Genomic DNA, 27,483 nt, shown 5'->3' with positions numbered 1-27,483 from the left:
GACCTTTTTTTGACAATAATCGCAATATCTTGGTATAAAATGTGCATAACACAACCTCCGAAAATCGTAGATAAGCTATTACAAAACCTCCGAATATTTTAGACGAATGGAACGGTTATCCAGAAATTTTTAGCTTTTCTCAAGCAATATTTGCTCCTTCGAACTGTTATTTTATAGAAAAAAGTCGCCGGGTGCCCCTGGCTGTTGTGTAAGTGGCACATATAGACAAACTGTAACCAAGTTGTGGACAATTTCTTGTGTAATTGAACAAGTGTGGCTGTGAGAACGTAGAAGACATCTTGAACGTCTAGTTTGCATATGGTAAATATTAAAATGAGACGCCTTTGTTGTTCCAACCATTAATTAAGCCGTCTAGTATTAAGACGGGAGGCACTTACAAACGTCGAACTTAAAAGCCGGCACACGTCAAAGCAAAACAGTTTTCATTAGCCAGCCTGTCAGGTGCTAAAACGGGAGCAGGAGAGATAGGGAAAGAGCGGAAAAGGGAAAAGGGAGAATGTTGTTACCGATATAAAGATAATAGTAGTAAATAGACGTCCCTCTGTCAGATTCTCCTTGGTTATGTTTTCTTTTGAATTTTTTCCACCTGTACTACTACATCTTTTGCCCTTTATTTCCGCGATATAAATTGCCATTAGCGTCAAAAGTTTAGTCATTAAAACGAATGTGTAATCATCATAGAAAACTATGATATTTGTGTGATTATTAAAGCATTTTACATATGCAAGAACATTATTAATGCCAATATAGTTTCAACTTCGTGAAAATAACAATCTTTTAGAGAATAGTCAAACATTTGCGGCATCGTAATGTTCTTTAAAAAAGAAAAGAAATTCATTGACAGAAAACATATAAAGTGGAACCCCGTTAATACGGTCACCAATGGGCCAAAAAAAATTGGCCTTATTAACGGAGTGGCCATATTTACGAGGGTTTTTTACAAGAAAATGTATGGCGGTTTTTGCCAGGCGGCGAGCTTGCCGTACTACTGAGGTGGCCGTAAGGCGGGGTTTCACTTTAATGTTTTTTAACAATCACGTTTTTGCTGGTTTATCCTTAATTCAATGTTTTTGCCGTTCAAACATCGCCGTATATAGGTCTGCATAAACCTAAACCACGCAGCACCTTTTCTGGCTATTTTTATTTATCCTTCTGCTACCTGTTTTTTCATGTATTGACCAAACATTTTACGCATCGCGTGTTTGTTTGTACAAGCACAGCAGCAAATTTTACAGTATGTACACTGTACACTGAGCCTAACGACATGATTGCAATGCAATACGCGCCACTTCTGCAATACGAGTTTTAGGTATATTGTGAGATTCGCTCCCGAATTAAAGCATGCCTCCAAATTCAGCAAGATATTGGCAAGATAATGCTCATAAAAATAATAGTTATTGATATTCTATTTCTCATAAACGAACATTCACCCAAGGAAAATAAAATTTTGTTCGCGCTAAAGAATGTTGTTTTCGATAAAACGCTATAGAATTCTTGATGCAAATGTCTTTAATGTATGCCACAAAATTAAATGTCGGTTTCCTTGGCTGAACTGTTTATACATTAATTAAAAGGAAAAATATTTTCTCGGTAATGGAGGGCAAAAGGTGCATGTACCACTGCTGCTGCAGCTGTCCGCAAGAAACTGTTAATCATGATTAGTCGTTGTTGCTTTCTCAAGGGGGCATTCTGGTCAACAAGTAACCGCAAAATTTTATTTTAAATTATCATTCCGGTTACCGGACTTAAACTTCCTTCTTCACAACTTGAAAACATTGATCACATTTTGCTCCTCAGTCCTGGTTTCTTACTCGAGTCTCCGCTACCGATTATTTCCGCCCCCCATTGGCAGGGCCGCCGTGTCGCAGTCAGCCCACTTTGCCCAACTTACGTAAAATTGCGCGGCACAATTTTTTGAGGCGATGACATCCCGCGACATCAAACTCTAGAATAAACTCATTTATTCCTCTTAGCGGTAAGGATAATCAGCACGGCGACTGTAAAACAAAATAGACAGTAAGCCAAAAAAAATCAATGAATTCCATCGAAGTGGGTACTCATAAAAGCGCCCTCAGCAATGGAGAGAAGAGTGACGTCACGTTTCTCTGGTGGCAAAATTTCTAAATCTCAACTACCTTTTCTTGGCAGAGACGGCCATTTGCATTGTCGAACGATGGAAAAAATATGGGCTACCGTTTTGTTCCTTAGTGAAATCATGCACAGGAAAGTCAAACAAGTCAACTTTTTTCGTTTTTAATTTCGTTATCTGCAGGACCACGGTGAAATTTTTGCTACCATGACAACTTGACGTAACGACTTTTCTTGTGCGAGGTCCCTATTGGGAAAGATAGCTGCTAAATGTGTTGGTTCGTCCACGCATTTTTTTTAAATGCGTACCGCGTGCTAAAGGCGAGCTAAGAAAAGAAGTTCACGGGGCGAATTTACCAAAGTTCTCATTCGTCCACTAATAATGTAAAATAGGGAACGTTTAAAAAAGTACATGTTTATTGAGTCATTCCGGATTGTGTTGAAATTGTACAGATACAATCGTCAAAAATGTACCTCTTCAAGTATATAAAAGCAGATAGCAAAATACATACAAATCAAGCGGTCATAAAAATAGCTTCGTACAATAAATACTTTTTCCATGGTACCCTTGTTTAGCTCAAAATATGGGCATATATACAAGTATATAAAGCTACGCGAGTCACAGCACTTTAATATACACATGCAAAAAACGCATGCAATAAGGCCTCTTAACCAACATCTCTGCCGACAACTCTTTAAGACTGAAACTTAGAATAAAATTACTCTCTAATAAAGGTTATCGTTCTTCAATTATTTTCTTTGATTCTCGATTGATGTCGAGATGGCTGGATATTGGACAAGTTCTTTCATAGCGTTTGTATGGACCTCGAATCTCTTCTCGTTCCACAAAAATGCAAAAAAAGAAAGAAACAAACAAAGAAAGAAACAAAACAAAACAAACAAAGAAGAAGAAGAAAAAAAAACACCCGAGGCCAACATTCGGCCATATTGACCGAAGAGGATTGGTCAATAAAGGATCTATTACATGCCCAAAACAAATTCTTTTCTTGCAGGGCCAGGCCATTGTAAAAACACTGACGCTCCCAAAAGAGTCCTTCATAAAGTGAGTTGACCATACTTCCACTAGCATACCTATTTTATACAAATTATACAAATTGCAAATACACTTCAACGGTGGACAAAACCTTTTGTCATTCCTTCATAGGTGAAACACAGCACGGTATTTTCTCTCAGAAGAAAGTTGTTTTAAAAATAGAGTGCATTCTGCTAAAACATGCATGTGACCATACACAGAATCGCTATGATGAACTAGAAAACATTGGAAAAGTGCGAATGTCTTTGGCTTTGACATCATCAGGGAACTAATAAGCAAAACAAGTTTTTGAGCGACGTATGTCAGCCAGAAGTGATATGTCTTTTCCCTTTTAATATGCCTTGATGCTACCCAATTTGTATTGCTAAGTGTTTGTACTCTTATGGAGATGACTTGCTTGAAAATTGGGCAAAACCACTGCCCAAGAATGCCAAAAGTCCACTTCCGGTTGACGTACGTGGCTATTAAAAGGTCTTTGCTTAAAGCTCCCTTTTGTTAACTATTTTGCAGCCCATTAGATGAAATTTACAGAACAAGGTTTGTTTCTCTTACAAGAAATTGTTACAGTATCTTACAGGTTATCTGCCTTGCTTCTGACAGGTTTTTGCCAGAAAATCTAATCTACAAATTTACACCATGGATATAACAACTTAGTATCTAAATCTGCTTCACTTGACCTCTACAAGGTCAAGGGCACTGGTTAGAGAAAAAAAGATGCCAGTATGCCCCAAGTTGCATGGCTCATACCAAATTATTATTAACCAAAATAGAGATAACTAAGTAATAATGCACTGTTCAACAGGCTCTGCCTTTTCTGGGCAGAATTTTTCAACAGTATTTAGATAATCAATAAATAAATGGGGTTTTCAAAGAAGGACATTTTGAGTCTGTGGACTAGAAATTAGGGATGAAAACTTGGCTACTGCTAGGGATTGAAGGTTCCAGGGTATATAACAAGATTATTTTTGATGGACGTTTTAAAAATTCAAACTAGAGCTGTGCTGAAAAAGTACAAAACATTTTTATCACTTAAATAAAATTAATCATTAGGGTATTTTAGTCATCATTAATTATCCAGCCATCAGTTGATGACATGGGTGAGGGTGCTGATGACTCACTAGGGGTACATGATGAGGGAGGAGAATAAATCACTGATGATTGCACAGGGAATGTTGAACAGGGAAGAGCCATGTTACCAGGAAACTGCTGTGCCGGCTGTGTAAAAAAAGGATCAGGATCTTTGAAAACATCAAAACATCTTGGAAGACTGGAATTACCTGGAAGAAGAGAAAATAATTTATAACAATAATTGTTATAAATTATTCATAGTAACATACCCTCTGACCTATAAGTAGTGTGAGATTATAGACATGGCCTTTTCATACTGCTCTTTTTCACTCATCACATGAGATATTTTTAAACTATTTTGTTACTACCTACTAAAATATGATAATCTATGAGAGAACTATGGGGCTAAATGTACCACTACTTGTGGCAAATAGCAGGGCTGTTGCTAAGATTTCAAGTTGCCAGGTATAAGAAATTGGGAGAAAGGGAATTGAAGAGCTAGGAATTTATTCTAGTTCAATTTTCCTTTTGCTTCCTATGAAAGTAGCCAGGGGACATGCTCTTAGTAGCTGGGGGAAATCCACAACCCCCAGCCCTTAGTGACAATCCTGCAAAATAATAGTGTGCTACACTTCTTAACGCATACCCTGTGAGCAGAGGTTTATTCTCTCTTGCATGGCTTTTAGTCATGGCTTTTATTCAGTCGCACAGTTGGTTTGTTTTACATGCCTCTGGAGAAACACAAGGTGTAAACAAGCTAACTACGTGACAGACAAGCCACATGAACAACTTCGTAAATGCTAAAAGCCATACAGGAGAGAAACCTCTGCTCACAGGGTACTTAAGGCATTACCCCAAGAGCTGGAGTTGACTTGTTCTTTGAGTGTCCTACTCAATGCATTAAACTTTAGTGGCTGCCTAACTTAAGGGTCTCTTATGAGGAGAATAAAGAGGCAGAATATTACCTAGGAAAAAGGAAGTATAAATTGGAAGGGAAAGGAGTGGGAAACAGAAAAAAAGGGGTGATACCTTCTTGGTTAAAAGGAAGGTAGTTTTAAAGGAAAGAAAAACAATACATAGGACAGGAGGTTAGAGAAAGGGATGGAAAATTATTGGAGAAAGGGAGTCAAAACTGGTAGAGAGGGATGGGGACCAAGACATGGGAGGTTGGTTAGGAAAATGTGGCTTTGATTCAAAGGGCTGTGGAAGGAAATGGCTCAGAACTTTGAGCAACAAGGTTGGAATTTGTAGGAAAGGGGGTGGCAAATTTCTAACAAGAGGAAAAATGTGCCAAAGAAGGCTAAGGGACTGATAATACTAAGCAAGGAAATACAAATATTGAACACAAAAAGGTAACTAGACTGCAACTGTAAAGGATTACAGATGCAGGCGATACTTTCAAAAGAAACTTTTGTATCCAATTAGTTGGGCGACAACACCTTAACGATTTGTTTTATCATTGGTTTAAAAGCTGCTTTTCAGAGGTTATTAGGTAATGTGGCTATAATGAGAAAATTTCAAAGCAAGCATCCTAGGTACTTACCCCTTAAACACAAGAATGTAAGGAAGTCTTCAGTCTTGGCAACATTAGCTGGTATGTATATCTCCCCTAGTGGACACACTAGTTTTCTGTCTTTAAGCTTATGCTTCAGCCGACGTCGCATTTTTCCATGACCAGCATTTGACACTTGCAGTCTTAGTTCACAATTTTTATCTTGACTATTGATGACTTCTGAGGGACCTGACATTTGCTCTAACTTTTCACCATTATTTTGTACTGAAAAGCTTGTCTTCTTTATTTTATCGCTGCAAGCTGTATCATCTGTTTGAATGTCACCGTCATTTTTTATTTCTGCAGAAAGCAACGTCTCATCTCCCACAGCAGCACTAAATTTCGCATTCAAACTCTGAACAATTTTGCTTTTATGAGCACCTTTCATATTTCTCTTATGAAGTGGCTTGTACAAAGCAGCTTTGTCTTTAACTAGCATCTTTGGCTTCTTTCCTCCAGAAAGTTGACAAACTTTGTTTGTTTTAGTTGGACTTTTAAACCCTTTCTTTACAATATCTATTGACATCCCCATTTCCTCATTCAGTCCCACTTTGTCTCCAACTACTCCACTTTTAGTGGGCTCACCAGCAGTGGATTTAGATGGCATTTTAGAACCATTTTGAAAAGATGGTTCACTTTCTATTCCTTTAATTCCCTTCTTTTTCTTCTTAAATGAACAAAAAGAGATCTCTGCACCATTGTTCCTTTTCAATGGTTTTTTAAACAATTCACTCTCTTGCTGAGAAGCTTTGTTTATTTTCTGTCCCCTCTCTGTCTTTTGCTTTTTGGAAGAACCTCCTTTTCCTTTGTTGGTATCATCTGATTTCTTAGAGCGATCAGACTTAATCCGGAACATTGTGTTTGTGCCAATACAAACAGTTTTCGTCATTTCCAATGACTCATCAGACTGATCATCCTCCTGAGATACCTCTGTATTTGTTGTACTCCAAACACTCCTTGTTGTGGTCGCTATAAATTCACTGGGCTTTTCTTCCTTCTTTGTGTGAGAACGCCGTACTTCTCTTAAGGATGCATTCAATGCCCTTCTCAATTCTACTTCTTCTTTGTGCAGCAGACCTGCTCCAAAGAATTCCTGAGGAAACATTTAAAATCTTGGTTAACTCTGTCCAAGAGGTCAAAATTGTCGTGTTTCTAGAGGGTACAATTTCTTCCTTGGTTCACAGTTTTGTTTTACTTTGTTACAAATACTGAGTATGGGTATCTAAACTTCAACCAAAACATAACAAAATTCTGGAGGGAATCAAAAACCAAAAGCAATTATTACTCACAAAATATAGTGCTTCTAAGCCTACTAAGGCACTCCAGAATACATGTATTTGAGCAAACCACAGTAACACGACCATATAACTACTTGTAAAAAAGTAATTTTCTGGATTTTTCCTTAGTGGTATGATAATACAACACATGACTGCAAAGTTAGTAACTTTTGACTTGGTGAATAAGAGAAAAAAGAACAAAGTCAGAAATATTTAGTTTACAGCTTGCAAAGAAAGTTGTGTCCGATAGCCAGGGGCTAGTGGATTTTGTTATCAGGGTATCTAATTCTGTTCTCAACTTGTCTGATGGGTAAGTGAAGTATTTTGGGGATATTCAAATTACAGAAGAACCGTAATCAATCCTGCTCTTAAAAATGTTTTTGGGCCTAGTGAAAATGACTCTTGGGCTAGTACAGGCATAGAAGCCACAGCTTGCCTTGGTTTATGGTCTGGTCTAATAAGTCACCTAAATTTGGAAACTGTTTTCTGTTTCAGCTGGACATGCCTAAACAAAAATTTTTGTAAGGAAAATTTGATTCAGAACCCGGCTAATGTGGTAAATGATGTTTATGTTCAAGAGCTTTGGAAGGTCAAAAGTCATAAAACGTAACTTGCAAGTTAAGGAATCGAAGCCATATCTAAGTCACCTTTAAAGATAATATGTCTCATCATTGTTACATTTTCACCTGTACATACCAAATATTAATATTGATTTGTCATATAAAAAAATTGCTCTTCAGAACAGTTATTATACTGTTAGAGTATAAGTCCCGTGATAGGAAACATGAACACGGACCAAGGCGACTTTGTCATTTTTTTTTTTGTTGTTTTTCTTTGTCTTTTTCACTTTATTCTAAATTAGCAATGTAACAGCATGAAGGAATTACAAAAGTTCCGGAGAAAGATCTCAAAACCAGTAAGACTTTCTCCGACTACAGACAGCTGTTTCTATCCACACGAATTTGGACTAAAAAGGATCCAAATCTTGGGAGCAGTTCAATGCACACAGTTAAATCAGCGGCAAACCTGAGTCGCTTGTGTCATTTCAGCCCCCGCAATGAGCTAAACCGTCTAAAACAATTTTTCAGAACACCTAAGCTTGCATGTAAACAGAAGTGTCAACAGACGTTGAATTTACCGTACCGATTTCATGGAACCAAGTTTATTAGTCGATTTCATGTCCGCACACACGATAAATTATCGTGTAAATTTCCCTTCAACTTAATCATTGCGTATGTAACTTTTACTCACAAAATTAACACAGGACGTTCAAATCTGTTCTCCAGTACGAGAATTGACGCCTGATTTCTTTTTATCAACACAAGTAAATGTAAAATAGTCACTTTTCCAAGCGACTTTCAACACATTGTTTTCATAAACGCTTTTGTGTGTGCAGTTGCCAGCGCCGCAAAAAGCTCGATAACTATTTTCTCACCAAAAGCTTTCAAAATTTCAATTACATAACTTACCGTATTAGATCGCACTTTCCGTTCTCGTTTAGATCTCTTCTCAGCCATGCTGAAAAGATCGTATGCTTGTACGACAAGCTAAATTACAAAGATGAAACACAAAGACCACATGCAAGATTACGCGCCATCTTCCCAAATAATTTCGCGCCCAGTCTCGCTCGCCACTTTACTGACAACCACGCACGTGTCTTGGGTCATAAAGGGTCAAGATTAGAGGTGGAGAGATTTCCTCATGGAACTATGAAAAACGTATAGCCAGTCAGTAAACAACATTGCAATATCGATGACCTCAAAAAATAAACGTAAATGGCACCCACCGCCCACATCTTGTCTTACTTTATTTCCTTTATGTCTCGAGTAATTTCCCTTAGCTGACAAGCCAGCCGTCTTGAAATCTCCACCCACGATTTACTACTTACTTTATTTAGCATTTCCATTCTCTATCTCCGGTGATTAAGGGACAATTGAGATCAACGACAAAGAAAAGGGATCGGCCTCATAAAGCCTTCCTTCTTAGTATATATAAGAGCGTAAAGAGGTGTATTATTTTCCTTAAAATAATTGTAAGGATTCATTTATAACATGCGCCTTTTTCTACCTCATTCTGACAACTTAGAAGCGATCTCCCTTTTTGTCACCAGCCACAATACTCCCAGATATGTCTCGGCTGAATCTGAAGAGCTTTTAGCCTGTGTGCAGCCGCCCCTTCTCTGAGAAAAAATCGGGGAGAGGAGGGGCGTCGCCTGCCTGTGCACAGGCTGAAGAGTTTTCTGCTTTGCCACTTCTTTCACCGACGTCGCCAGAGTTATCTCGGAACAAAGATAACAGACAATGACGACAACTAAGAATCAGAAGTTTTATTTCTCACGAGTTCTTAGCCCGTCCCAGGTCTGAAGGCACTCGAAAGGAAAAGACGCGCGTAATCCCTCCTCCACCCCCCGCGCCAAAAAAAACCCCTGCCTTCCGCAATAATTTTCTGGATCAGCTATCTGCTTTCGTAATAATTTCGAAACTTGGAACAAACAGAAGAGGCTTCCAATGAGACTGGAGAAGGCAAAACAAACAACATTTTCTGATCGAAAAAAAATGGAAGCTTTTAAACCACTTTCTTATGTTTTACAACATTGTGAAAGAAGTGACAAAGTTGAATATCTTGCCAGGAGCCGATTACTTGATCTTGTATCGTATTGCATTTTCAATTCATTCGTTTATTTTCGACTCTCTCGATTTTCCACTCTTCTTTCGGGTGAAATATTCTCGTTCTATAGCCTGAATTTCATCCTATTGCTTCGAGTCGTTTTTCCCTCTCAGCTCCGAGGGAGTAATAACTAGTCGAAGTAATCGGATGTAATCCAGGCTACTTCGTTCTAACGAACAATCACTTAAATTATTAACCAAAAATTGACAGAACAAATACAGGCCAATCATAAAGAAAAGGATCATTTTTACCCCAGGAGTTCCCCTATCAATAGGACATGCACCAACCCACAGCCCGGCCAGTAACCCACGCATGCGCAAAGCCATATCACCCGGGCAGTGGCAGCCATGGACATGGCATAGCCGTGTTGATTAGCCCCAGTAATTAAGGGCGAAACAGCTGTCCATGGCTGCAACTGCCTGGGTGATATGGCTGTGCTCACGTGTGAGGTACTGGCCAGGCCGCGTGTTGGCTTATGTGTGCCCCTTGCTTAAGTTTGTCCTATCAATAGTCAATCTTCCGTTCTATGGAGAATGTTTGAAGCTCATGCATTGGCTGAAACAAGTGGGTAATTAACGTCTTGAAAAGCATGTCATGCTTCTCTTATAGCGAGTATCATATAAAATCATTTGCACGTTTCGCTACTGCTGCCGTTACTCTTTTAAGCTCGTCGCTTTTTTCCGCTTTAAGTCAAAAAAAAAAACCGCGTGGTTTTTACTTTCACACGCGCACTCCAAGACCTCTAAAAAAAAATAGAGGGTCTGCAAACAGGCTACAACTGAGAATGAACTTCTCTATTTTTCACTTGGAAGCATTTGAATTCAATTGCCCACTCTACATCTAATGGGTGCGTTTACTGGCCGGCTGATCACACGCCACGCCTTCAACCTCTGATAAGATATAACAGTTGAAAAAGGTTAAGTGTAAAAGTAACGCAGCTATTTAAGAAGCATAGTTCGCCCCACCGAAATTGGGAGCCGCGAATCCAAGAAGATATCCTTTCCCCTGCGATCATAAAGGATCATATAGGTTAAAGTGGAGCAACGCTAATAGACCGAGCGAAAAAGAAAACTGGTCCTCCCCTCTCCGCCCCTTTTCAACGCTGCACAACCAGAGCATCTGGAACAGACAAGTTTCAAAATTCATCATTTCCTTGTATTTTCAGACGCATTCGCTCAGAGGTCACAGGGGAAGAGGAAACAATCCAAGCAGAAACATGGACTGTTAGTTTTCAAGACCAACTCAGTTTATTTTTCCTTTTTTATTCGAGACATTTTCTCAGCGCTAATTACATCCACTATTCTGGTCATTCCTCGGAATCTTATGTAAAGCATTTGCTTGGCAAGACTGGCTACTGCTGTACTTTTCACAATTCATAGGACAGGACTAGATGATATATTTTGACCTACCCGGCTCGGCTCAAAAAATGGTCGTTGAGAGGCACACTGAAATAAAAACAACTAAAATTGTTCTCTGTACTGCTTTGTAGCCAGGTGGACTCGCTAATGCATTTTTAGGAAATCTTGAAAAGATTTCCATCGAGGAAGTCTTAGAGAGCGATAAAGCGGTAATGAAAACAGGAAGTTCACCCAACACCTGCTTTGTTCGTAATTTAGGATTTTATCTTCCTCGGAGCATTTCCGAATTATGATCCGATTTTGTAAAGTGCAATTTGCGCAACAAGAATATCATGGACGAAATTAAATTCTAGTCCTACAACTTCCTGTTAAGGGAAACTGAACCGAAAAATCTTAGACCAACTCCAACATAACAGAAAAATAGAGAGATTAAGCATCGCCTTTACGGCAAACAGCAAACGTGAGATTCAAGTTGAGAAATTTTCAAAATGAGAAATGAGCAGATAAAAACAGCCTAAAATAATTCTTATGGATAGAATTGGCGTGAATCTACCCAATTTCGTGTAGTTATAATGGAACAGTAAACGATAAACAAAGGGGAAACTTGATCACGTGGTACAAATTCACGTTTGCCGTAAACGCCACACTTAATCACTCTAATAACAGGAGACTAAGGGCAAGGATACAAAATAATTGGTGAATGCAACTACATTAACTTTGCATCTTTTCTTCACATAAAGTGCTTCTAATGCTTCGCGCCCGAGTTAAACTGTGTTAACAAATACAGAGCCGACAGAAACGCAAGTTTCAGTTTTCAAACACTTCGCTAAAAACTTTTTTAGTACACTGAACATAATGTTTACGGCGTATTAAAACACGACATTATACTTTGGACAGTGAAACAAACAACAACAACTTTGAAGACTTCGGTCAGCTTTCCAAAAATCTCTTGTTTGAACACGATGAAGGGAGGGGGTTGAGGAGGTGAGAACGTGGAAACCGCCCTCCATGAGTTATTTTTTCGGACCCGACTGACTGGCGTATATATCTTCTCTAGCCGTGAAAAGATCAACTGGACTGCTGACTGTGCTGATATACTTTCTTGCTTTGATATCAGTATCTTTCTTATTTGAAGTTAAACTTGACTTTCACCAAGTACCTCATTCGTACCTGAAACAGGAAAGAACAGAACTAATCAAAGCAACAACAGAAACATTTTAATGTTCTACTAACCTGTTTAATCCATGATAAAACAAAGGATTGAGCAGCCAAGAGGCCGTTTAGCGGCTTTTTAACAAAACCGTGCTCTCTCAACTTGACCAACTACCGTACCTAAACTTTATTTCCTGTGGGCAGTGTCAAGACAGACTATAGCCTAGACAAGGTGTTTAGAGTTGTCAGAGTTGCATTAAGTCAAGCATAGATGGTAAAAGAAAAACACAAAAGGAATCAATGCTGCTGAGATTCAGAAAAAAACCATCTCGTCTTAGTACAAAAGAAAACGGTCACAAGAAAATAACTTTTACTCACTGACCTGAGTTGTCTTGTAAACTATGTACTCTGTAAGTTAAGGGAGAGAGGCACAAGATAAATAAAGAGACAATGCAGGCTAGGCTAGGTTTTCTTTCCAGGAAATCCCCACTAATAGACCCTTGTCATGCGGCGGCCATTTTGTCTTAGGAGATTTAAAAAGCTTTGTTTATGCACGGCTCGCCTCGAAGAGAGAACGGGGCAAGCCGTGCATATACAAAGCTTTTTAAATCTCCTGAGACAAAAAGGCCGCCGCGTGAAAAGGTCTATTCCTCAAAAAAAAAAAAAAAGGAAATTTGCCCAGTCAGAGGAACTTTCAGTAAAGTAGGTCACGTATTGGTGACGAAGCGATATGGAGGGAAAACTAGCCTAAAATGTAGGCGTATTTTCCGGTCGACCGAGCGCTCATTTATTTCTGCAGTCGCCACCTTTGATTTTGAAACTTAAAGAAGGCTGGGAAGTCGGGAGAAAGCGATCAATGCGATTAATGACTAACAACCCGCGCGAATTGAATTCTGGTATTCTCTTCCCCAGCACAACACCACCCACTACCCATCCCCCGTACAACAAAATGCCTTTACCGCAGGCTATGGGGTAACTAGTTTCACGTGTTCTAGGATGACTTAGTAACAAACAAACAAACAAGCTGCACACTCTACTAGTTTCCTCAAAAACAAAACAAAAGTGCACTTACCATTATAGTGGAGAGTGTATCCACGCGGATTTACAACTCCGGTTTCTAGGCTTTTGCCATAAGGAACTACAACGCCATCACGCCTTAAATTGAAACAATAAAAAGAGTTGCCTCGTATTAACTGGGTAGTGTCAAATGACACCAAGACCGTCTAAAGTTTGAAAGGACAAGTATGATTTAATAGTGATTTTCAGATTGCTGGATATCGCACTCAATATTTGAACGCTCAAGTACGTACTTTTCACGGCTTGCCACAAAAAGCGTTGACGCGCGAGCTTGCCCTTGGGGGGGGGGGGGGGGGTAGAGTTGGAGGCAAGAAAAGAGCGTTTTCTCACCAAAAGTATCCGAAACTGGATAGGCAAGGGTAAGAGTTGCTCTCCCATTTTTATTGTTAACTTTGCCAGAATCGATTTCGCCAGCGATGAATACTTCATCCCATTTGCGCCTCCCGGGTTACCGGTCGTTTCCAAACAACTTGATTTAGTCGAGGTGTAAATAGTTTCTCGTACTTGACTCAAAAGAACTTTCTTCCCAAATGTTTTTCCTGTTAACGCCCAAACTATACTTGAAGTGATCGAAATTGTTGTGCAGTTTCACTGCACGAGTTCAGTCGTACCGAAACGACTTGTATTGAAACTCTCGATTTCCGTCTTTAGGCATGTTACTTGGGCAAGTGCACCTAAAGACAATGCTCTCATTCTAGGCTCAGTTTCAACTACCACTTCTTACCATCAACAAAACCTACATTGTATGAGTGTCATTTGGATCAGGAGCCACTTTTCCCATTCCTTTAACACTATGACAGCCAGTTGGTAACTTGTCCGCACTGAAGTCTGCTGCGAGGAGCTCATTGCACTTTCCAAGGGAGACCTGCAAAATTAATTAGCACATCCTGTTAACACGATTTACGGTCATTTCGCCCACGAGTTGTTTCGCCGACGTCCTGTGCGCTAACGTATTAAGGCGTTTCGCCAACGTGATAGGTCAGTCCATTGTCACAAGACCTTGTCCAATATTAAAAGCAGCCTCAATAGGACAATGGCAAGATGACGTCCTTTTGTTAGAATACTTCAGTTTGTTGTTTTCTGGTGCAAACTAGGAATATTGGTGTTTAGACCTCAGTGGGGTTAACAAATTTAAATTAGAAGCAAAAACGAAATGAATTCTGGTAGTACTAGTGAAATGTCGTCATCGTGAAAATGGACTTTAATCCAGTCTGAGTATACAGTTTGAAGGTAACGATAAGGGATAGTCTACCGAAAGGGCAAAATGTTGCAATACTTTATTACCTTATTCTCACTTAATCCATAAAATATCGAAATTCAAGCTTTTGCTTTATTAGTTATTAATAATATTCCAACATGTCTCAGTTTCAAGCTTAGGAGTTATTTGTTTGATTTTGTCCATCAGCCTTCTGCCGCATCAATCTGACTGTTCGAACTGTACGCTGCTGCTAAATTCTTCAAAATCTCGCTAGTGCAGTCGTTAAACTTTCCATCTGTTTTGTTCCATCTTTTTTCATCTTTTCTGTTGTTTACGATTTAATTATTAATTCTGTTGTCACTGTGCTGACGTCAAAGTTACCTTAACATATTAAAGAATAGAAAAAACGCGAAATTTGATACACTCCAATTATACCTTTCCCTGAAAATCGCGGAATCAAATACTTGTGAAATATGGCTCATGATTTTTCGCTAAATTTAATTCACGCGAAATAGTATACACTCAGTATAACTTACAGTAAAATTCGGTAGGAATACAATAAAATATATGGGACCTCTCATTTGGTCGAAGTTGCCAAGACACTTAAGAATGATAGAAACTCTGAACTCGTTTAAGAGGAACATTAGGAAAGTTGACCTTTGAACTCTTGTGAATATTTAGACGTTTTTAGGCTTTTTAACAAATTCTGTAAATAATTATATAATCTACGCGCAATTTTTTAGTTTTATTTTTTAGTGACTTGCCTCTGGTATTTAACATATTATTTTACAGGGTCCCCATTAGCTTATAGCTAAAAACGTAGACACTTAAATGAAGTTTTCATTCATTTTCAAGTGAGAATAAGGTAGCTCAAGGTAGACTTTTTACCATTTTCCGAGACTTTATCTCTATTTTCCAGACTTTTTCCAGGTCTGGAAAATTACTTTGCAAATTTCGAGACTTTTTCAAGAATTCAAGACTCTGTACGAACCCTGGGGAGTTGAACTCTTTTCTTATGTAAACACCTTGGTTCCAAAAAATTTGCAGAGCTGCTGGCCTCAGCATTGGGAACGTCACATGTTCTCAACACCAAATGCAGAGGTCAACCCAAGTGTTGCCAACACTGACACGTCACACCTGAGATAAACACCCCAATGTTGTAAATGTTATTTATTTATTCTGGAGGTGGACTTCACAACAAACAAGGCATACTGACCTCACTGAGTAGCATTAAGCCAACATTCTTTGACCTAGTGGCAAAACAATAGTTTGCACTCTTGGATGACATGTCCGCGAAGTAGATTCCTTTGCCAAACTAATGAAGTCAAGTATTAAGAAGAATATGTAAAAGACCACTTTAAACTGTGCACTTGAAATCCAAACAGTATGAATCAGCAAGGTTGTAACATTATTAACTTACCATATAACCAGTGACTGGTGCTTCTGGGGGAGCTATCCTCAATCCTTGACTTAAAATACCAACCCAGTTGGTCAAACGAGATCCATGCCATAATAACATCCTAAATGAACCATCAGAGGACACAAGTTGCATAAATCTTGTTATGTAGCTCTTATGCATACAACTGAATGTGTTGCTAATTATGGGAGATTGGTTAGATGCCTCCAAAATGGGCAGCTCAGTTTGATGAAGAAAGGATTAGAAGTAGAATGTCATGACACTGAAAGAGGAGTATTGCTCTTAGGGACGATGATGACTACAATGATGATGATGATGATGATGATGATGATGATGATGGCAGGAAGAGCACCCAGCAGCAAATATTTCAGATGCTCTGTTGTTGTTGTTATTGTTGCTGTTCTTGTTTTGTTATATTTTGTTCTTAAATTCATTACACTAATAACTATTTTTGCTATTCGCCCTTTTTAAATCTTTCAGCAGAAAAACATCAGCAACCACTGCAACATTTTCAACTAACTTTGTGCCATTTGTGCGCTGAAAAAAATGAATCGGCTGTGAAAACAAGGACAAAATGAGACAAGAGAGTAAAGTTGTCTATTAACTATAAAATTTTTCATGACAAATATTACAGTGGCTGCATAACAAATTATTGGAGAAACATAACTGTAGTTACCTGTTACCAACATCAGTGAAGGACTTCTTTTCATGATCCAATGCAAAAACATCTAGTAATTCCATGTTATACTGATTGTGGGTGGCTGCATGAGTATTAGTCAAATATTTAGAAATCATCTGGAAAAGAAGGTAGTATTTTTCTAAGATACTGTAAACAGATTACAACCGCCTATATATTGTTACAATTTTATATGCACAAGACACTATTATCCTACATAAACATTAGTTGCCTATTTCATGTATATTAGTAGGAAAGTTCAGTGGCAGGACTTTTTTTCAGTTAACATACTTAGTCAGCCTGATTTCACTAAGTTTCAATTTCCAGTATCACAAGCATTTCTTCACCTTGCCTAAACAACTGTAAGAAAGAATGAAGTATTTTGCAAGTACTGGTAAGAAATTTAAGACTTTCCCTGAATATGAGTGTGAAGTGAATGTGTAGCAGAAGCTACAATGTAAATCTTTTTATTATTATTATTGTAAAAACAAAGGGTACATGCACCAGTACGTCAAAGCACTTGACTTCAACTAGTAAATTTGGACAGGGGAACAAGTCAAAAGATGTACCTCGAAATCAGGATGTTCATGATCAAGTGGAGTAAGTGCACAATGCAGTGTTTTGTAGTGCTTGTCAACTGGATGCTCTAGAGATTCCTCTTCCTCTTGCATAGCTCTAACTGCAATCTGGATATCTCCTAATGCCTGTATGCGGGGAAAACTGTCCATTAAGAACAATTTTTATTATAACAACGTCCACAAGAAGAAGTGGAGTAACACATCCTGCAAAGGCCTTGATACACTAGAAATGCAACATTGTCTTCTGTCTATTGTAAGGAAAAAACACTCTGCTTCTACCCATAAATAAAGGTATTGATATTATGCAACATCATACACACCAAATTTAATACAGGACGATGAGATAATGCCTAGCATACATGTGTGTGAAATTGTAGTGATTGTTTCCTTACGGTTTGCTGGATCTTAAAAACAACTAAAGTTCTGATGAGACTCTCCATTGTAATTAAACTCTGCATACCAATACTGCATGTATGTTTCATTTTTTTTCAGTGCTGTACACAGATAAATGCACTGTAAACAAAAAAAAATTAATAAACAAATGGAACAGCAGATTGTGTCATACCTCAAGCAAGTCCAGTTTGATTTTCACCTCCTCTGTTGTTCTTATAAGGGGTGGTCGCTTCATTCTGCAAGAAAGCAAACTATAATCTTAGGTCTAAGCCTCAAACCCAAACCATTTCCATACAATTATCAGCATTCTCCAAATTGCTTACTTCTTTCTCCCCCTTACCCCAATTATTTGGAGTCTACATAAAGAACACTTCATCCTTGGACTTGTTCAATCTTGTCAATTTTCAAATCTTTTCGATGCAAAGAAAGTCGGCAGGAACCACCAGCCACTAAAAGAGGCCAGCCTTTTTAAATGACACTCTCTCAAAGTCTCTGAACTTAGATTTGTAATGATGTATTATTTTATAAAAACAAAAACCTACCCAAAACAGTGAGGTATCCGTGTATAGAATTCATCACATGCTTTTACCAGCTTTGAACCAAAATCATTGTCCCTTATGCAGGTATCAATTTTCTTAAGGGCCTCATAACCAGCTTTAATCTGATCTGTGGTAAGCTTTCCTAATACCAAACAGAGTTTTACAGTAATTATGAGTATCATGACAAAAATTTGAAAAATTTACCACTTTGAGTCTCCAGTAAATAACCATTGTGAAGTAGCTGTTACACAAGGGAAGAACATCAGCTTAGCAGGAGGTTGAAAACAAGATAGGTTTGGGAAAAGATGGGGTAAGGGAGAGGAAACAGAGGAAAGGGTGAAAGGACAGAATGAGAAACAGAAGGTTGGAGGCCAGAAAAGAGGATTAATCTATGATCAGGAGAGGTCTTAGATGGAGGGAAGGAAAAGAAAGGTGACTGAGGAAAAGTAGAGGAATTGTGACAGGGCTCGAAATTAATTTACTGGCTAAATAAGCCTTTGGGTTAGTGGGCATAAATTTTACTAACCAAATTATGAAGTTCATTATCCAAGAATCTGTGAATAAATAGTGCTAAGAGATGTGGCAAATGTATAGACGGATTGGTTAAAATTACATAAATTGCTTGAGATACACAATCTTGTGTACAAAAGAAACACGTGTAAGAACATTTTCTATGACAGAAATTTTTACTAACCGTGTTGGGTCAGTCAGGTTCATTATTTTTTAGTAACCAAATTTGGAAACTACTAACTGTTGGTTAATGGGTTACCGTTAATTTCACGCCCTGTCAGTGAGTAAAAAGGGTGGGGTATGGTAGGATTAAAGGGGAAAAGGGATGCTGAAATGAGAAGGGGGTGGAGGAAGCAGGGTTCTCACTAAGATTTCAAGTTTTTCTTCTATTTTCCAATAAAAGTAGCCAGGGGCCACTCTCTAAGTAGCCAGGGAAAATCCCCGGCCCCCAGCTCTCAATGGCAACCCTGAGGAAGGACAGAGACAATGAAGAAAGGAGGTTACCATAGACACGGGAAAGCAGGGGATTAGCAATAAGTGATCTGGCAGGAATAAAAAGAAGATTGCAAAAATATACAGTAGCTGCTGCACTGACCAAGAGGAGCTTTCTTGGTATCATACTTCATCTCCTTTAGCATTTCTTCCATTGCCTGTACATTACAAATTAGTTCTATCAAGTTCTGGATTCTTTTATCCAACTTGCTTTCCAAAACTGGTTTCTCTTCTTTTACAGGTGCATCCACAGAGTCCTTTTCCTCTTCATCTGCATTGTAGTCCATAATAAGGAGGTCATATTTTCCTGAAACTTTTTGGAAATTATGCCTATCCTCCCAGTCGTTTTTAGTCTTATCTGAGAATCTGTAGCACAAAGGGAAAAAGAAAGAGGGCAGGGCACTTTCGTATTTCTGGAAGAAGGTCAAAATCGTATATAAATAAATTGATAGATGAATTCGCAACTTATGTAATACAGCTCAGCATTATAATACACAGGGTTTGAGCTAGGATTTGATCACTGGGGGACAATTTGTCCCCTTGGCTAAAATTTTGGGGGACATTTTCATTTTTAGGGGGACAGAAATTTGTACACCCTTCCTTCTTAGCAGGGCTTCTGATAGGTCTCGGACGAAAAAGTCAAATTTCGCGGGATTTTTAGGGACAAATTCGCGGAAAAATCGGCTGATTTTGCGGGAGTTTTCGGGGCAAACTTCACCGAAAAGCAATCGGTAAAAAACGGCCGATTTTGTGGTTATTTTCAAGGCAAATTTCGCTAGAAATCGATCGGTTTTGCGCTGATCAGACCAGCCTTTTTAACGTTTTTCTAACAGAGGTCATCATTTGCTCTTTCAACAACAATACGCTCAAGAAATGAACCAATGGCAAAGCCTTTAACATGATGGCTAGTGCCCAGTTTTTCGCAACCTAATCTGTTTGCAGGTTTCAGTGACGAAGTTCCAAGATAAATTTGCAAGTTTACGGCAAGTAAATATCCCCTATAGCTGAAATAAATTTCAAATAATGTTGTACAGACATGTATTTGATAAGATTTCTACCAAATTTCGCGGTATTTTTCGTGTTTTTGTGAATTCTGCGGCTCCGCGACCGCGCGAAAAATCAGAAGCCCTGTCTTAGATTTCCGACAAAAATAGCAGTAGAGCGTGACTGAAACGTAACTTTGGAATGAACTTTAAAGGTGCGATAAAATATACTTTCCACGTTCTGTTTCAGCTTGCAACGTCTGTACCGAAATAAATCTCTTCGTGTGTGCTTCCTTTCGAGTTTTTTCCCTAAATGTTGAAGGGGACAAATTGTCCCCTTGGCCGTTTTTTAAAGGGACAATCCCAATTGCAGTGCGGGATTGGCGCAATGGCGCGGCCTGGCTCAAACCCTGAATACATGTCAATTTTTTGTTCTTCTGACCTTAAAGGGCACGTAAACCCAAAAATTCTACAATTCTTCTTAATATGGGTAGAGTGAATACCATTTTTTTTCGATACAAGCACATTTTTACACGAGAAATTACCTTTGAAAGTTCACTTAGTCCACCATTTTGATTCCAGCATCTTTGCTGTGACGTCACGAGTGGTCCAGTAAGGGAACAGGGAACACCAGCCCATCAGAAGACAAGATAACCAATAATCCTAAATATTTTCAGCCTATTTCTTTTAAAATATTTACCCTATTACATGAAATTTTGGTGACATTTTAAAATAATACTTGGAAAGTACTAAAGTCTATACCAGAAGAGCAAACTAGTATGTAAATAAAATGTGTTTTTATATGAACTTACTGAGACTTACTTTTTTGTGAAGACCTTTTTAGCTTGTTCCAGGTCGGCTCCACAGGTAACTAAGTTGTTTTGGCCACTGAACCCAACTGGGAAAATTAAAAAAATTTTATCAAAGATAACATTAGGTCTGACATCAGGAAAACAGAAAGAATACTCCTAATAATAATATTAACAGTAAATTGACAGATTATTACCTCTACCCCATCTTTGCCAGACATAATACTTCTTTGCTCTGTTGTCCTCCAGTAGTTGAATCAAATAGTATTTGTTATTGTTATTCATTACATTTGTCTGCAGCAAAAGGAAATTACCACTGTGAGATAAATATATTTTAATTAGAGCAGCTGGTGCATTTTTGGCAGTTGGTCAGCACCCAATAATGTGAATGCTTGGAGCATCCTTTCTGTTAAATTTTTGAAACAAACTTCAACAGACTTCTTTGCAGAGTTTATCCATTCAGCTTTTTGTTCTACCCCTCCCCTCCCTTCTTTTCCACCATTGGCACAGGTGAAGGTTGCCTGGACAACCCTTTGTGGGGGCTGAAGGCTGGGATGCATGGGTTGCTAGGCAAGGAAGTGGATCTATCAAGGGTGGAGGCCGCTGACATTCCAGGCCCAAGAATTTATCTTCCAAACATTGAGATGCAATCGTTGAGGAAAATCTGATTTAAAAAAGCAGCCACTTCATTTTTATTGATCGCCAGCAAGCTTTGCCCCAGCTAGCAACACCAAGTGGCCTCTAGTGACTTGCTGACGCCTTTCAGCTGGAATAAACTTGAATACTGGACATTTTCCTGGATTTCATGGGCATGTTCTTGGGCTCCCTACTATAATCTTTTATAGTAAAACCATGATAACCTAATAAACAGAATTACAATCTACCTGATTAAGCATCACATCCCAGATGTCATCACCTTCAGTAAAAACATGAGTGTTGTCTTTGATGGAACAGTGACTGTCAACAGGTGCCTTGCCACTAAATACTACGGACTTCACTTCACCTGCAAAAGTCAAACCAATCAAATTTATAATGTCAGTGAGAGCATTAGCATACAATGTATCTTTAGCTGCAGTAAAACTTAGTTATAAAAGAGCACCAGGAATTAGTATTACCTTTTTCAGTCTCAACTTCTGTATCAGCCTCTTCCTTTTTCAATTTCTTACGTTCTTTCTTAACTACTACATCTGTCTTGGCTGCCTTGGGAGATGCTGGTATTTGATTCGCAGAAGCTAGAAAGGAAAAGGTAAGATTTCCAGTATTATTTAGTTTGACTTTGTGCCTGTCAATTCTAAGGAGTTGTCAGACCTGCCCATAAGAAGAATTTCAATATTGGTCAAAACTGTACAGCTAGAAAGTCTATCAAAAATATTCTCCGATCAGCAGCATTGGGGTTTTTACAAAAACCCTTCAAAAAACCAAATTCAACCATGATGACTGGCCACTGGCTAGTCAGATCTAAATTTTGGGGCTAACCTTGTAAGAAAATATCATCAAGGTGCATGCACCTTGTCAACTATGAACTTGCTTTAGACAACTATAATATTTAACCCAATTTCTCAGATTTCAGTGAAATTAGAGGCATCACTACTAACCATCTGGATGGAATACTATCCCCTAGCTGCTGCATCATTTTTAGGTTGGAATTGGACCAGGTTTTTTTTTTTACATAAAGCGATTCCTACCAGAGTCGTCTGGCAATTTTAAAATTTTCTGATTCACCATGTGATTTTTAAGCCAAATCATGAGACTGTGAGTTGACTGCCCCGGATCGAACCGAGAGAGTTGGAAGGTCTGGGCAAGTGCAGCATTTTTGCTGGTTTTGGGAAAACTTTAAAGGAAACAAATATCACTGTTTTGGTTCCTTGGTTATTGCAAAATTCTATTTGTAATGATGTATTTCTTAATTACCTACAAGGTTTGCAGTACACGCAAGTTTTATTTAAAGATCTTGTAAACCATTTTTTTTTTTAGGAAAAATCATTATTTTTCAAATCTGCTGGTGTCCTGGGCAGGTGGTTAAAGGGTTGGTGATTCGTGCTGTAACCTTCAAATATTTATTTACTTATTTATTCACCTACCAGTATTTCATTTTCTTAAATAATCTCAACTAATCAAACTAATGGTACATCACAAGACAAAGACAACAGCAGTTCCTGTGCTACTAAAACTACATATGTCACAGAAAATTGCAACAATGAGAGAATGCAAATTTTATTGTCTAAAAATACCGCAACATGCATCAGTGACAGCGGCCAGCACAAGAATTTCTCAGGCAGTTGATTACTTATACATAATCAAAGAAAATGGAGAAAACTCACTTGAACATACATCACTAGCTTTGACCCTATGTATATTCTTGGAGCTCCTTCCAGTTTTTGTTGTTTGGACTTTCTTTGCTAAATTCACTAAAAGTTCTTTTTTGTCTTCTATCAGCTTTACACTTGTCAGCCCAAACATATGTGCTGCCTCTAACAGATAGACAGAAGGCTTTGAATATACTGTCCAGTTACCCTTGGCATCTTCCCACTCCCAGGTATCTGGAAAAAAAGAGCTGGAGTTATCAATGTTTTATCCCAATACCGACAGCTGAGGCAACTTGAAAGGTTGTTGACTGCATTGCTTGCAGCCGCATGTGCACTTAATAATATAAGCTAGAGCCTTCATGGAAAAAATTTAAATGCAAAGCTAGCGTGAAAAAGCAGACAAAATTTGCCACACCACCACCAGTTTCCCTGTGAAATGATGTCCAAGGAACACAATGCAGAAATTCCAAACTGATGAATTCCCTCGGCTTATTAGTAAATTTTTGCTAGAGGTCTAACCAACCTCATCAAACCCAAGATTAAATAAAGCTTCATTCATTCATTCATTCATGATGTGCCACTACCCTGATGGGGTGGTGGTGCATCATCAGCATGGAAATTCTTTGCTCGTTCCTCAGACGTCATTCTGCAGGGAAACCAGTGGTGGCGTCGCAAAATGTCAGCTGTTTTCTCAGGCTAGTGCAAAGCATTTCTAATCCTAATCCAGCTCACAGCAACATTATTTATATTAGTGAACCATATTGACCATTAAACATTGAGGGAAAAGATCAATTGGGGCCTTTAGCGCAAAGATTCTGTTGAAAAGATTTCTCCCACAGGCATTGTGATTTTAAGCAAAGCTCAGTACAAAACTATTATCAGGGGGTAATACTTCCCATTATTCAAACACATCCAAAGATTTTCAAGGAACACTAACATCATAACAAATCTTGGTAACCGTGCCCATTTAACATAGAGATTGGTTGTTTACCATTTTTACACAGGCAAACCGGTCAGTCCATGGTTTGGACAAAATGGTACACAAAATTCAGGACTGGTAAAATAATTTTGTCCCAGAATCATGTTTGCTGTTTGTAGAAATCAGTTCCATTTGCCGCAAATGACCATAAAGGCCTGAAACTGGTATCAAAGATGGCTTTGAAGAAATGGAACACGAATTTCTGCTTGGAATATTCCACCTGGAAAAACAGGACTACAGTTTTCAGATGTTCTTTTGCTCCCAGAAACTTTCCACAGGAACGACCCAAAAAAGTTGTGTTCATTTACAGTTTACTCCTGATAACTCGAACCCTCAATAACTCAAACCTCGTGCTAACTCGAACCAAAGTCAATTTCCCCTGGATTTCCTTCTTACATCTACTGTATTTTACCCTACGTAAGTCAAACCCTCGATAACTCGAAACTCCCACCAACTCAAAGTAATTTTTGTTTGCCTTCAGATCATTTCCATCCAATTTTACCCTCGATAACCATGTTATAAGCGTGTGACAAGTCGGGGAAAAAACCGTGTACTGAAGTCTGAAACATTGAATTTATTTCAAAACAACCAAGTCAATTCTTTGTCTTTGCTTTTTTGTCACTCCAGTTCAAATTCAGTATCCATTCCTGTATACTTTGTTGCTTAATTGCATAAATTTTTCCCTCCCCATCCATTTGCTTATTTCCTTACTTCTGGTTATTTGCTTCAAACTCCCGATAACTTGAACTTTTTTCGATTTCCCTTGAGGGTTCGAGTTATTGGCAGTTGACTGTACTTTCCAACCGGATTTTCCAGAAACTTTTTGTACGTGGTATACAACGATTGCTACATTAGCAAACACTTACATTCATCTGGATCTGAGCTTCCCACTTTTGAAACACATCTGATTCTTTTCTCCCATCCACTTTTTTTATTCCTTTGCACCATACGCTCAAATATCACTGACAATTCAGACTTTCCATCTGTGATATCAACTTGTGTCTTGCCATCTTTAAAAGCATCAGTGATAATCTTAACATGCTCATTACAATATCTAGTCCATGTGGATTTATCAGCTTCTCTTTCCCATGTTAGAGAAGTAAGATTGGGCAAGCTTAAGCTCGAAGCTGCAGCGAGAACAGTTCCATTTGTTTCAACCTTCACCTTTTTGGCTTGAGTAGCATCTGTTGTATCTTTATTGTCAGAACTTGCTAAAAATGAGAAATAAAATTTTTAACATTACAGCTTCATAATCTGAAACACTTCAACAGCTTTCTTTGAGATCAGCCATGCTCACACTTGCACAATTTTTGTCTGGAGAAAGCCATAATTCAACTGGGAAAATTTTTATCAAAAACCAGTGGAGGCAGGTTCATCGCAGGTTTCAACATATTTGTCTCACAGCAGTTCAAAGAACTCAAAAAGGTCACCCTGTTGATCACATGTAACTTCAGTCTGAGGGCACCACGTGTGACATGTAGGAAGCAAAAAGCCACTTTTCATAATTATAATTTTTTAATGAAAAATAAGTTTTGATATCAGTTGTCTACTTTATTTCAGTTTCTATCATAACGAACATTCACAAGTCTTATTTAGCTACGAAAACTTTCCTGACCAGAATCGAAGTGTGACAACATCTTAACTGTCAAAAATTGCAAGCAGAGCAAAACAGTTGGCGGGGGAATTAGAACTGTTTCATTTAGTAAACAATAAGGACCCAATGTCGTGATTTCAATGTCACCCAGTAAAACCGCCAGCAATTCTTGAACACTTCATACTGCTTTTTAATTCAGGAGACAAAAAGACTATTAAAGCTTACAAAGGATAGACGAATTAAAGAGACAAATCCCCCATACAAAAATATCGTTTACACACACAGCACAGCATACACGTCCATCCTTCATTAACTGGAACCTGAAACATTAATGTGGCCAATATTTCGTTTTTTAATGAGTACTCACATGGTGCCTTTCGCCGTCTACTCTGCCTTTGAGACATCTCAGTTTCACGTCCAAGATGGCCGATCTCACGTCAACAACTCCAAAATTTGCGCCAAAGCCTGGGGAAAATGGCGCCAAAATAGAATCATTCCCAGTCCTTTGCTTTGAAAAATTGGATCAGCTCGATGAAATAGTGAGGTTCGGAACTGCTAGGACTGGTTGAAATTTTGGATTTCACCCTTTTTTTCAGCGGCATGAACAGTTACGCGAAATATAGGAAAGAAGTTGACTTCCCAACTTCCGTTAAAAATCTCCCGGGGCCAGTTGCATGAAATAAACTTCAGCGTTGCGCCTGACTTTCATGCCAGTCTGACACTCTTTATTTCATCACCAGACAAGGTTTTATCCAACAAACCTGAATTAAACCCTTTCAAATCATACCAGCCGTTCACTTAACCAATGCAAAGAAACGACATAACTTCAAAAGCAAGAATCTAAAGCTCAAAGCTCATGAGCCATAAAACAAAGTGTAAAGTTCCACCGTGAAAACATCAAACCAATCTTGATAAGTAACCTCACGTACATTAATTTTTCATTAAGTTGTACACGTCTGTAAGGTTCTGTTTATTGTTGCATCCCAGGTGTTGCATTCACTTATTTATTCTATTTAATTATTTTTCTTTGAATCTCTCTCTATCAGATTTATTTCATAGCCAAGGAGCCTGGTATCATCAGTGAGCATAAGGAGCTTATGCGCTAGTCAGGACGGCCTTGACTTAGGCATAAACAAAAGAATATCAAAACCTTGTCGTCTTCTAAAGCTTATGTTTATGTCACAGCCATCCTTACAGTTACTAGTGCATAAGGTTCTTATGCTCAAACTTATGCTTGCATGCACATATGCTGTGCTTATACTTATGTTTGTACTTGAGTCGCCAATTAGGGCCGGGATTGGCCTCACTAGGATCCAGCTTTCCCGTGCTCACTCCCCAAGTGTGGAGGATACCAAGAATGTGGCCTACAACAACTGTAGAAGGGAGCACCTAGCTAACTAGCATGGGTGAAGGGCAGAATGGGGGGGGGGGGGGTAGTAGGTAATGCTAAATGTATGTGTGCAGAATGTTGTCAACTTCATTTCCAGGGCTTTTTTCCTCCTAAAACACTGGAAATGCCTTAAAAACATAGCCTGCATTTTTTGCGGCTGGGCTTGTCACTCATAGATTTAGACTGTCTGCGAAGCAGGCTGTGCATACGCATACAAGACTCAAAAATTGGTTTATGAGTAAAGCGGAGTGAGCACAGGTAAAATGGAGTGGGGATTAGTCGGCAGGTAAGTTCTCCATTTTGAG

At 38.6% G+C, this 27,483-nt stretch overlaps 2 protein-coding genes across 2 annotated transcripts; both read right to left on the bottom strand.

Annotated features, from left to right (window-relative positions):
* Positions 1 to 2,900: 2,900 nt before the first annotated feature.
* On the bottom strand, positions 2,901 to 8,692 carry LOC140928393 (uncharacterized). The gene is made up of 3 exons (XM_073378129.1): positions 8,530 to 8,692; positions 5,775 to 6,876; positions 2,901 to 4,440 (listed from the first exon to the last, which is right to left on the bottom strand). Exons 1-3 carry the CDS (start codon positions 8,575 to 8,577, stop codon positions 4,220 to 4,222), a joined length of 1,371 nt encoding a protein of 456 aa, XP_073234230.1. The 5' UTR covers positions 8,578 to 8,692; the 3' UTR covers positions 2,901 to 4,219.
* A 2,342-nt stretch (positions 8,693 to 11,034) lies between these two features.
* On the bottom strand, positions 11,035 to 26,218 carry LOC140928392 (poly [ADP-ribose] polymerase 2-like). Its single transcript, XM_073378128.1, has 18 exons — positions 26,156 to 26,218; positions 25,061 to 25,405; positions 23,231 to 23,449; positions 22,025 to 22,141; positions 21,794 to 21,912; positions 21,107 to 21,203; positions 20,923 to 20,998; positions 19,221 to 19,483; positions 18,119 to 18,257; positions 17,749 to 17,812; positions 17,175 to 17,309; positions 16,606 to 16,724; positions 15,933 to 16,032; positions 15,729 to 15,827; positions 14,055 to 14,179; positions 13,310 to 13,392; positions 12,620 to 12,645; positions 11,035 to 12,255 (listed from the first exon to the last, which is right to left on the bottom strand). The coding sequence occupies exons 1-18, from the start codon at positions 26,190 to 26,192 to the stop codon at positions 12,211 to 12,213; spliced, it is 2,208 nt and encodes a 735-aa protein (XP_073234229.1). The 5' UTR covers positions 26,193 to 26,218; the 3' UTR covers positions 11,035 to 12,210.
* Between the last annotated feature and the right edge of the window lie 1,265 nt (positions 26,219 to 27,483).

The sequence above is a fragment of the Porites lutea genome, chromosome 2 (genome assembly GCF_958299795.1).
Source record: "Porites lutea chromosome 2, jaPorLute2.1, whole genome shotgun sequence".
In the NCBI taxonomy this organism is placed as follows: Eukaryota; Metazoa; Cnidaria; class Anthozoa; order Scleractinia; family Poritidae; genus Porites; species Porites lutea.
This window is presented reverse-complemented; position numbering and strand designations above follow the sequence as displayed.

What these genes read in the sequence shown, in the direction of transcription:
- LOC140928393 (XM_073378129.1), bottom strand. Translation starts at nt 8,577, where the DNA reads ATGGCTGAGAAGAGATCTAAACGAGAACGGAAAGTGCGATCTAATACG. An exon ending in GGAAAGTGCGATCTAATACG is followed by an intron (nt 6,877 to 8,529) that starts GTAAGTTATGTA and finishes ATGTTTCCTCAG; the next exon opens with GAATTCTTTGGAGCAGGTCT. An exon ending in TACATTCTTGTGTTTAAGGG is followed by an intron (nt 4,441 to 5,774) that starts GTAAGTACCTAG and finishes CTCTTCTTCCAG; the next exon opens with GTAATTCCAGTCTTCCAAGA.
- LOC140928392 (XM_073378128.1), bottom strand. Translation starts at nt 26,192, where the DNA reads ATGTCTCAAAGGCAGAGTAGACGGCGAAAGGCACCAT. An exon ending in AAAAAGGTCTTCACAAAAAA is followed by an intron (nt 19,484 to 20,922) that starts GTAAGTCTCAGT and finishes TTTGTGCTACAG; the next exon opens with ATTCTCAGATAAGACTAAAA. An exon ending in CGGATACCTCACTGTTTTGG is followed by an intron (nt 17,813 to 18,118) that starts GTAGGTTTTTGT and finishes GCTTTCTTGCAG; the next exon opens with AATGAAGCGACCACCCCTTA.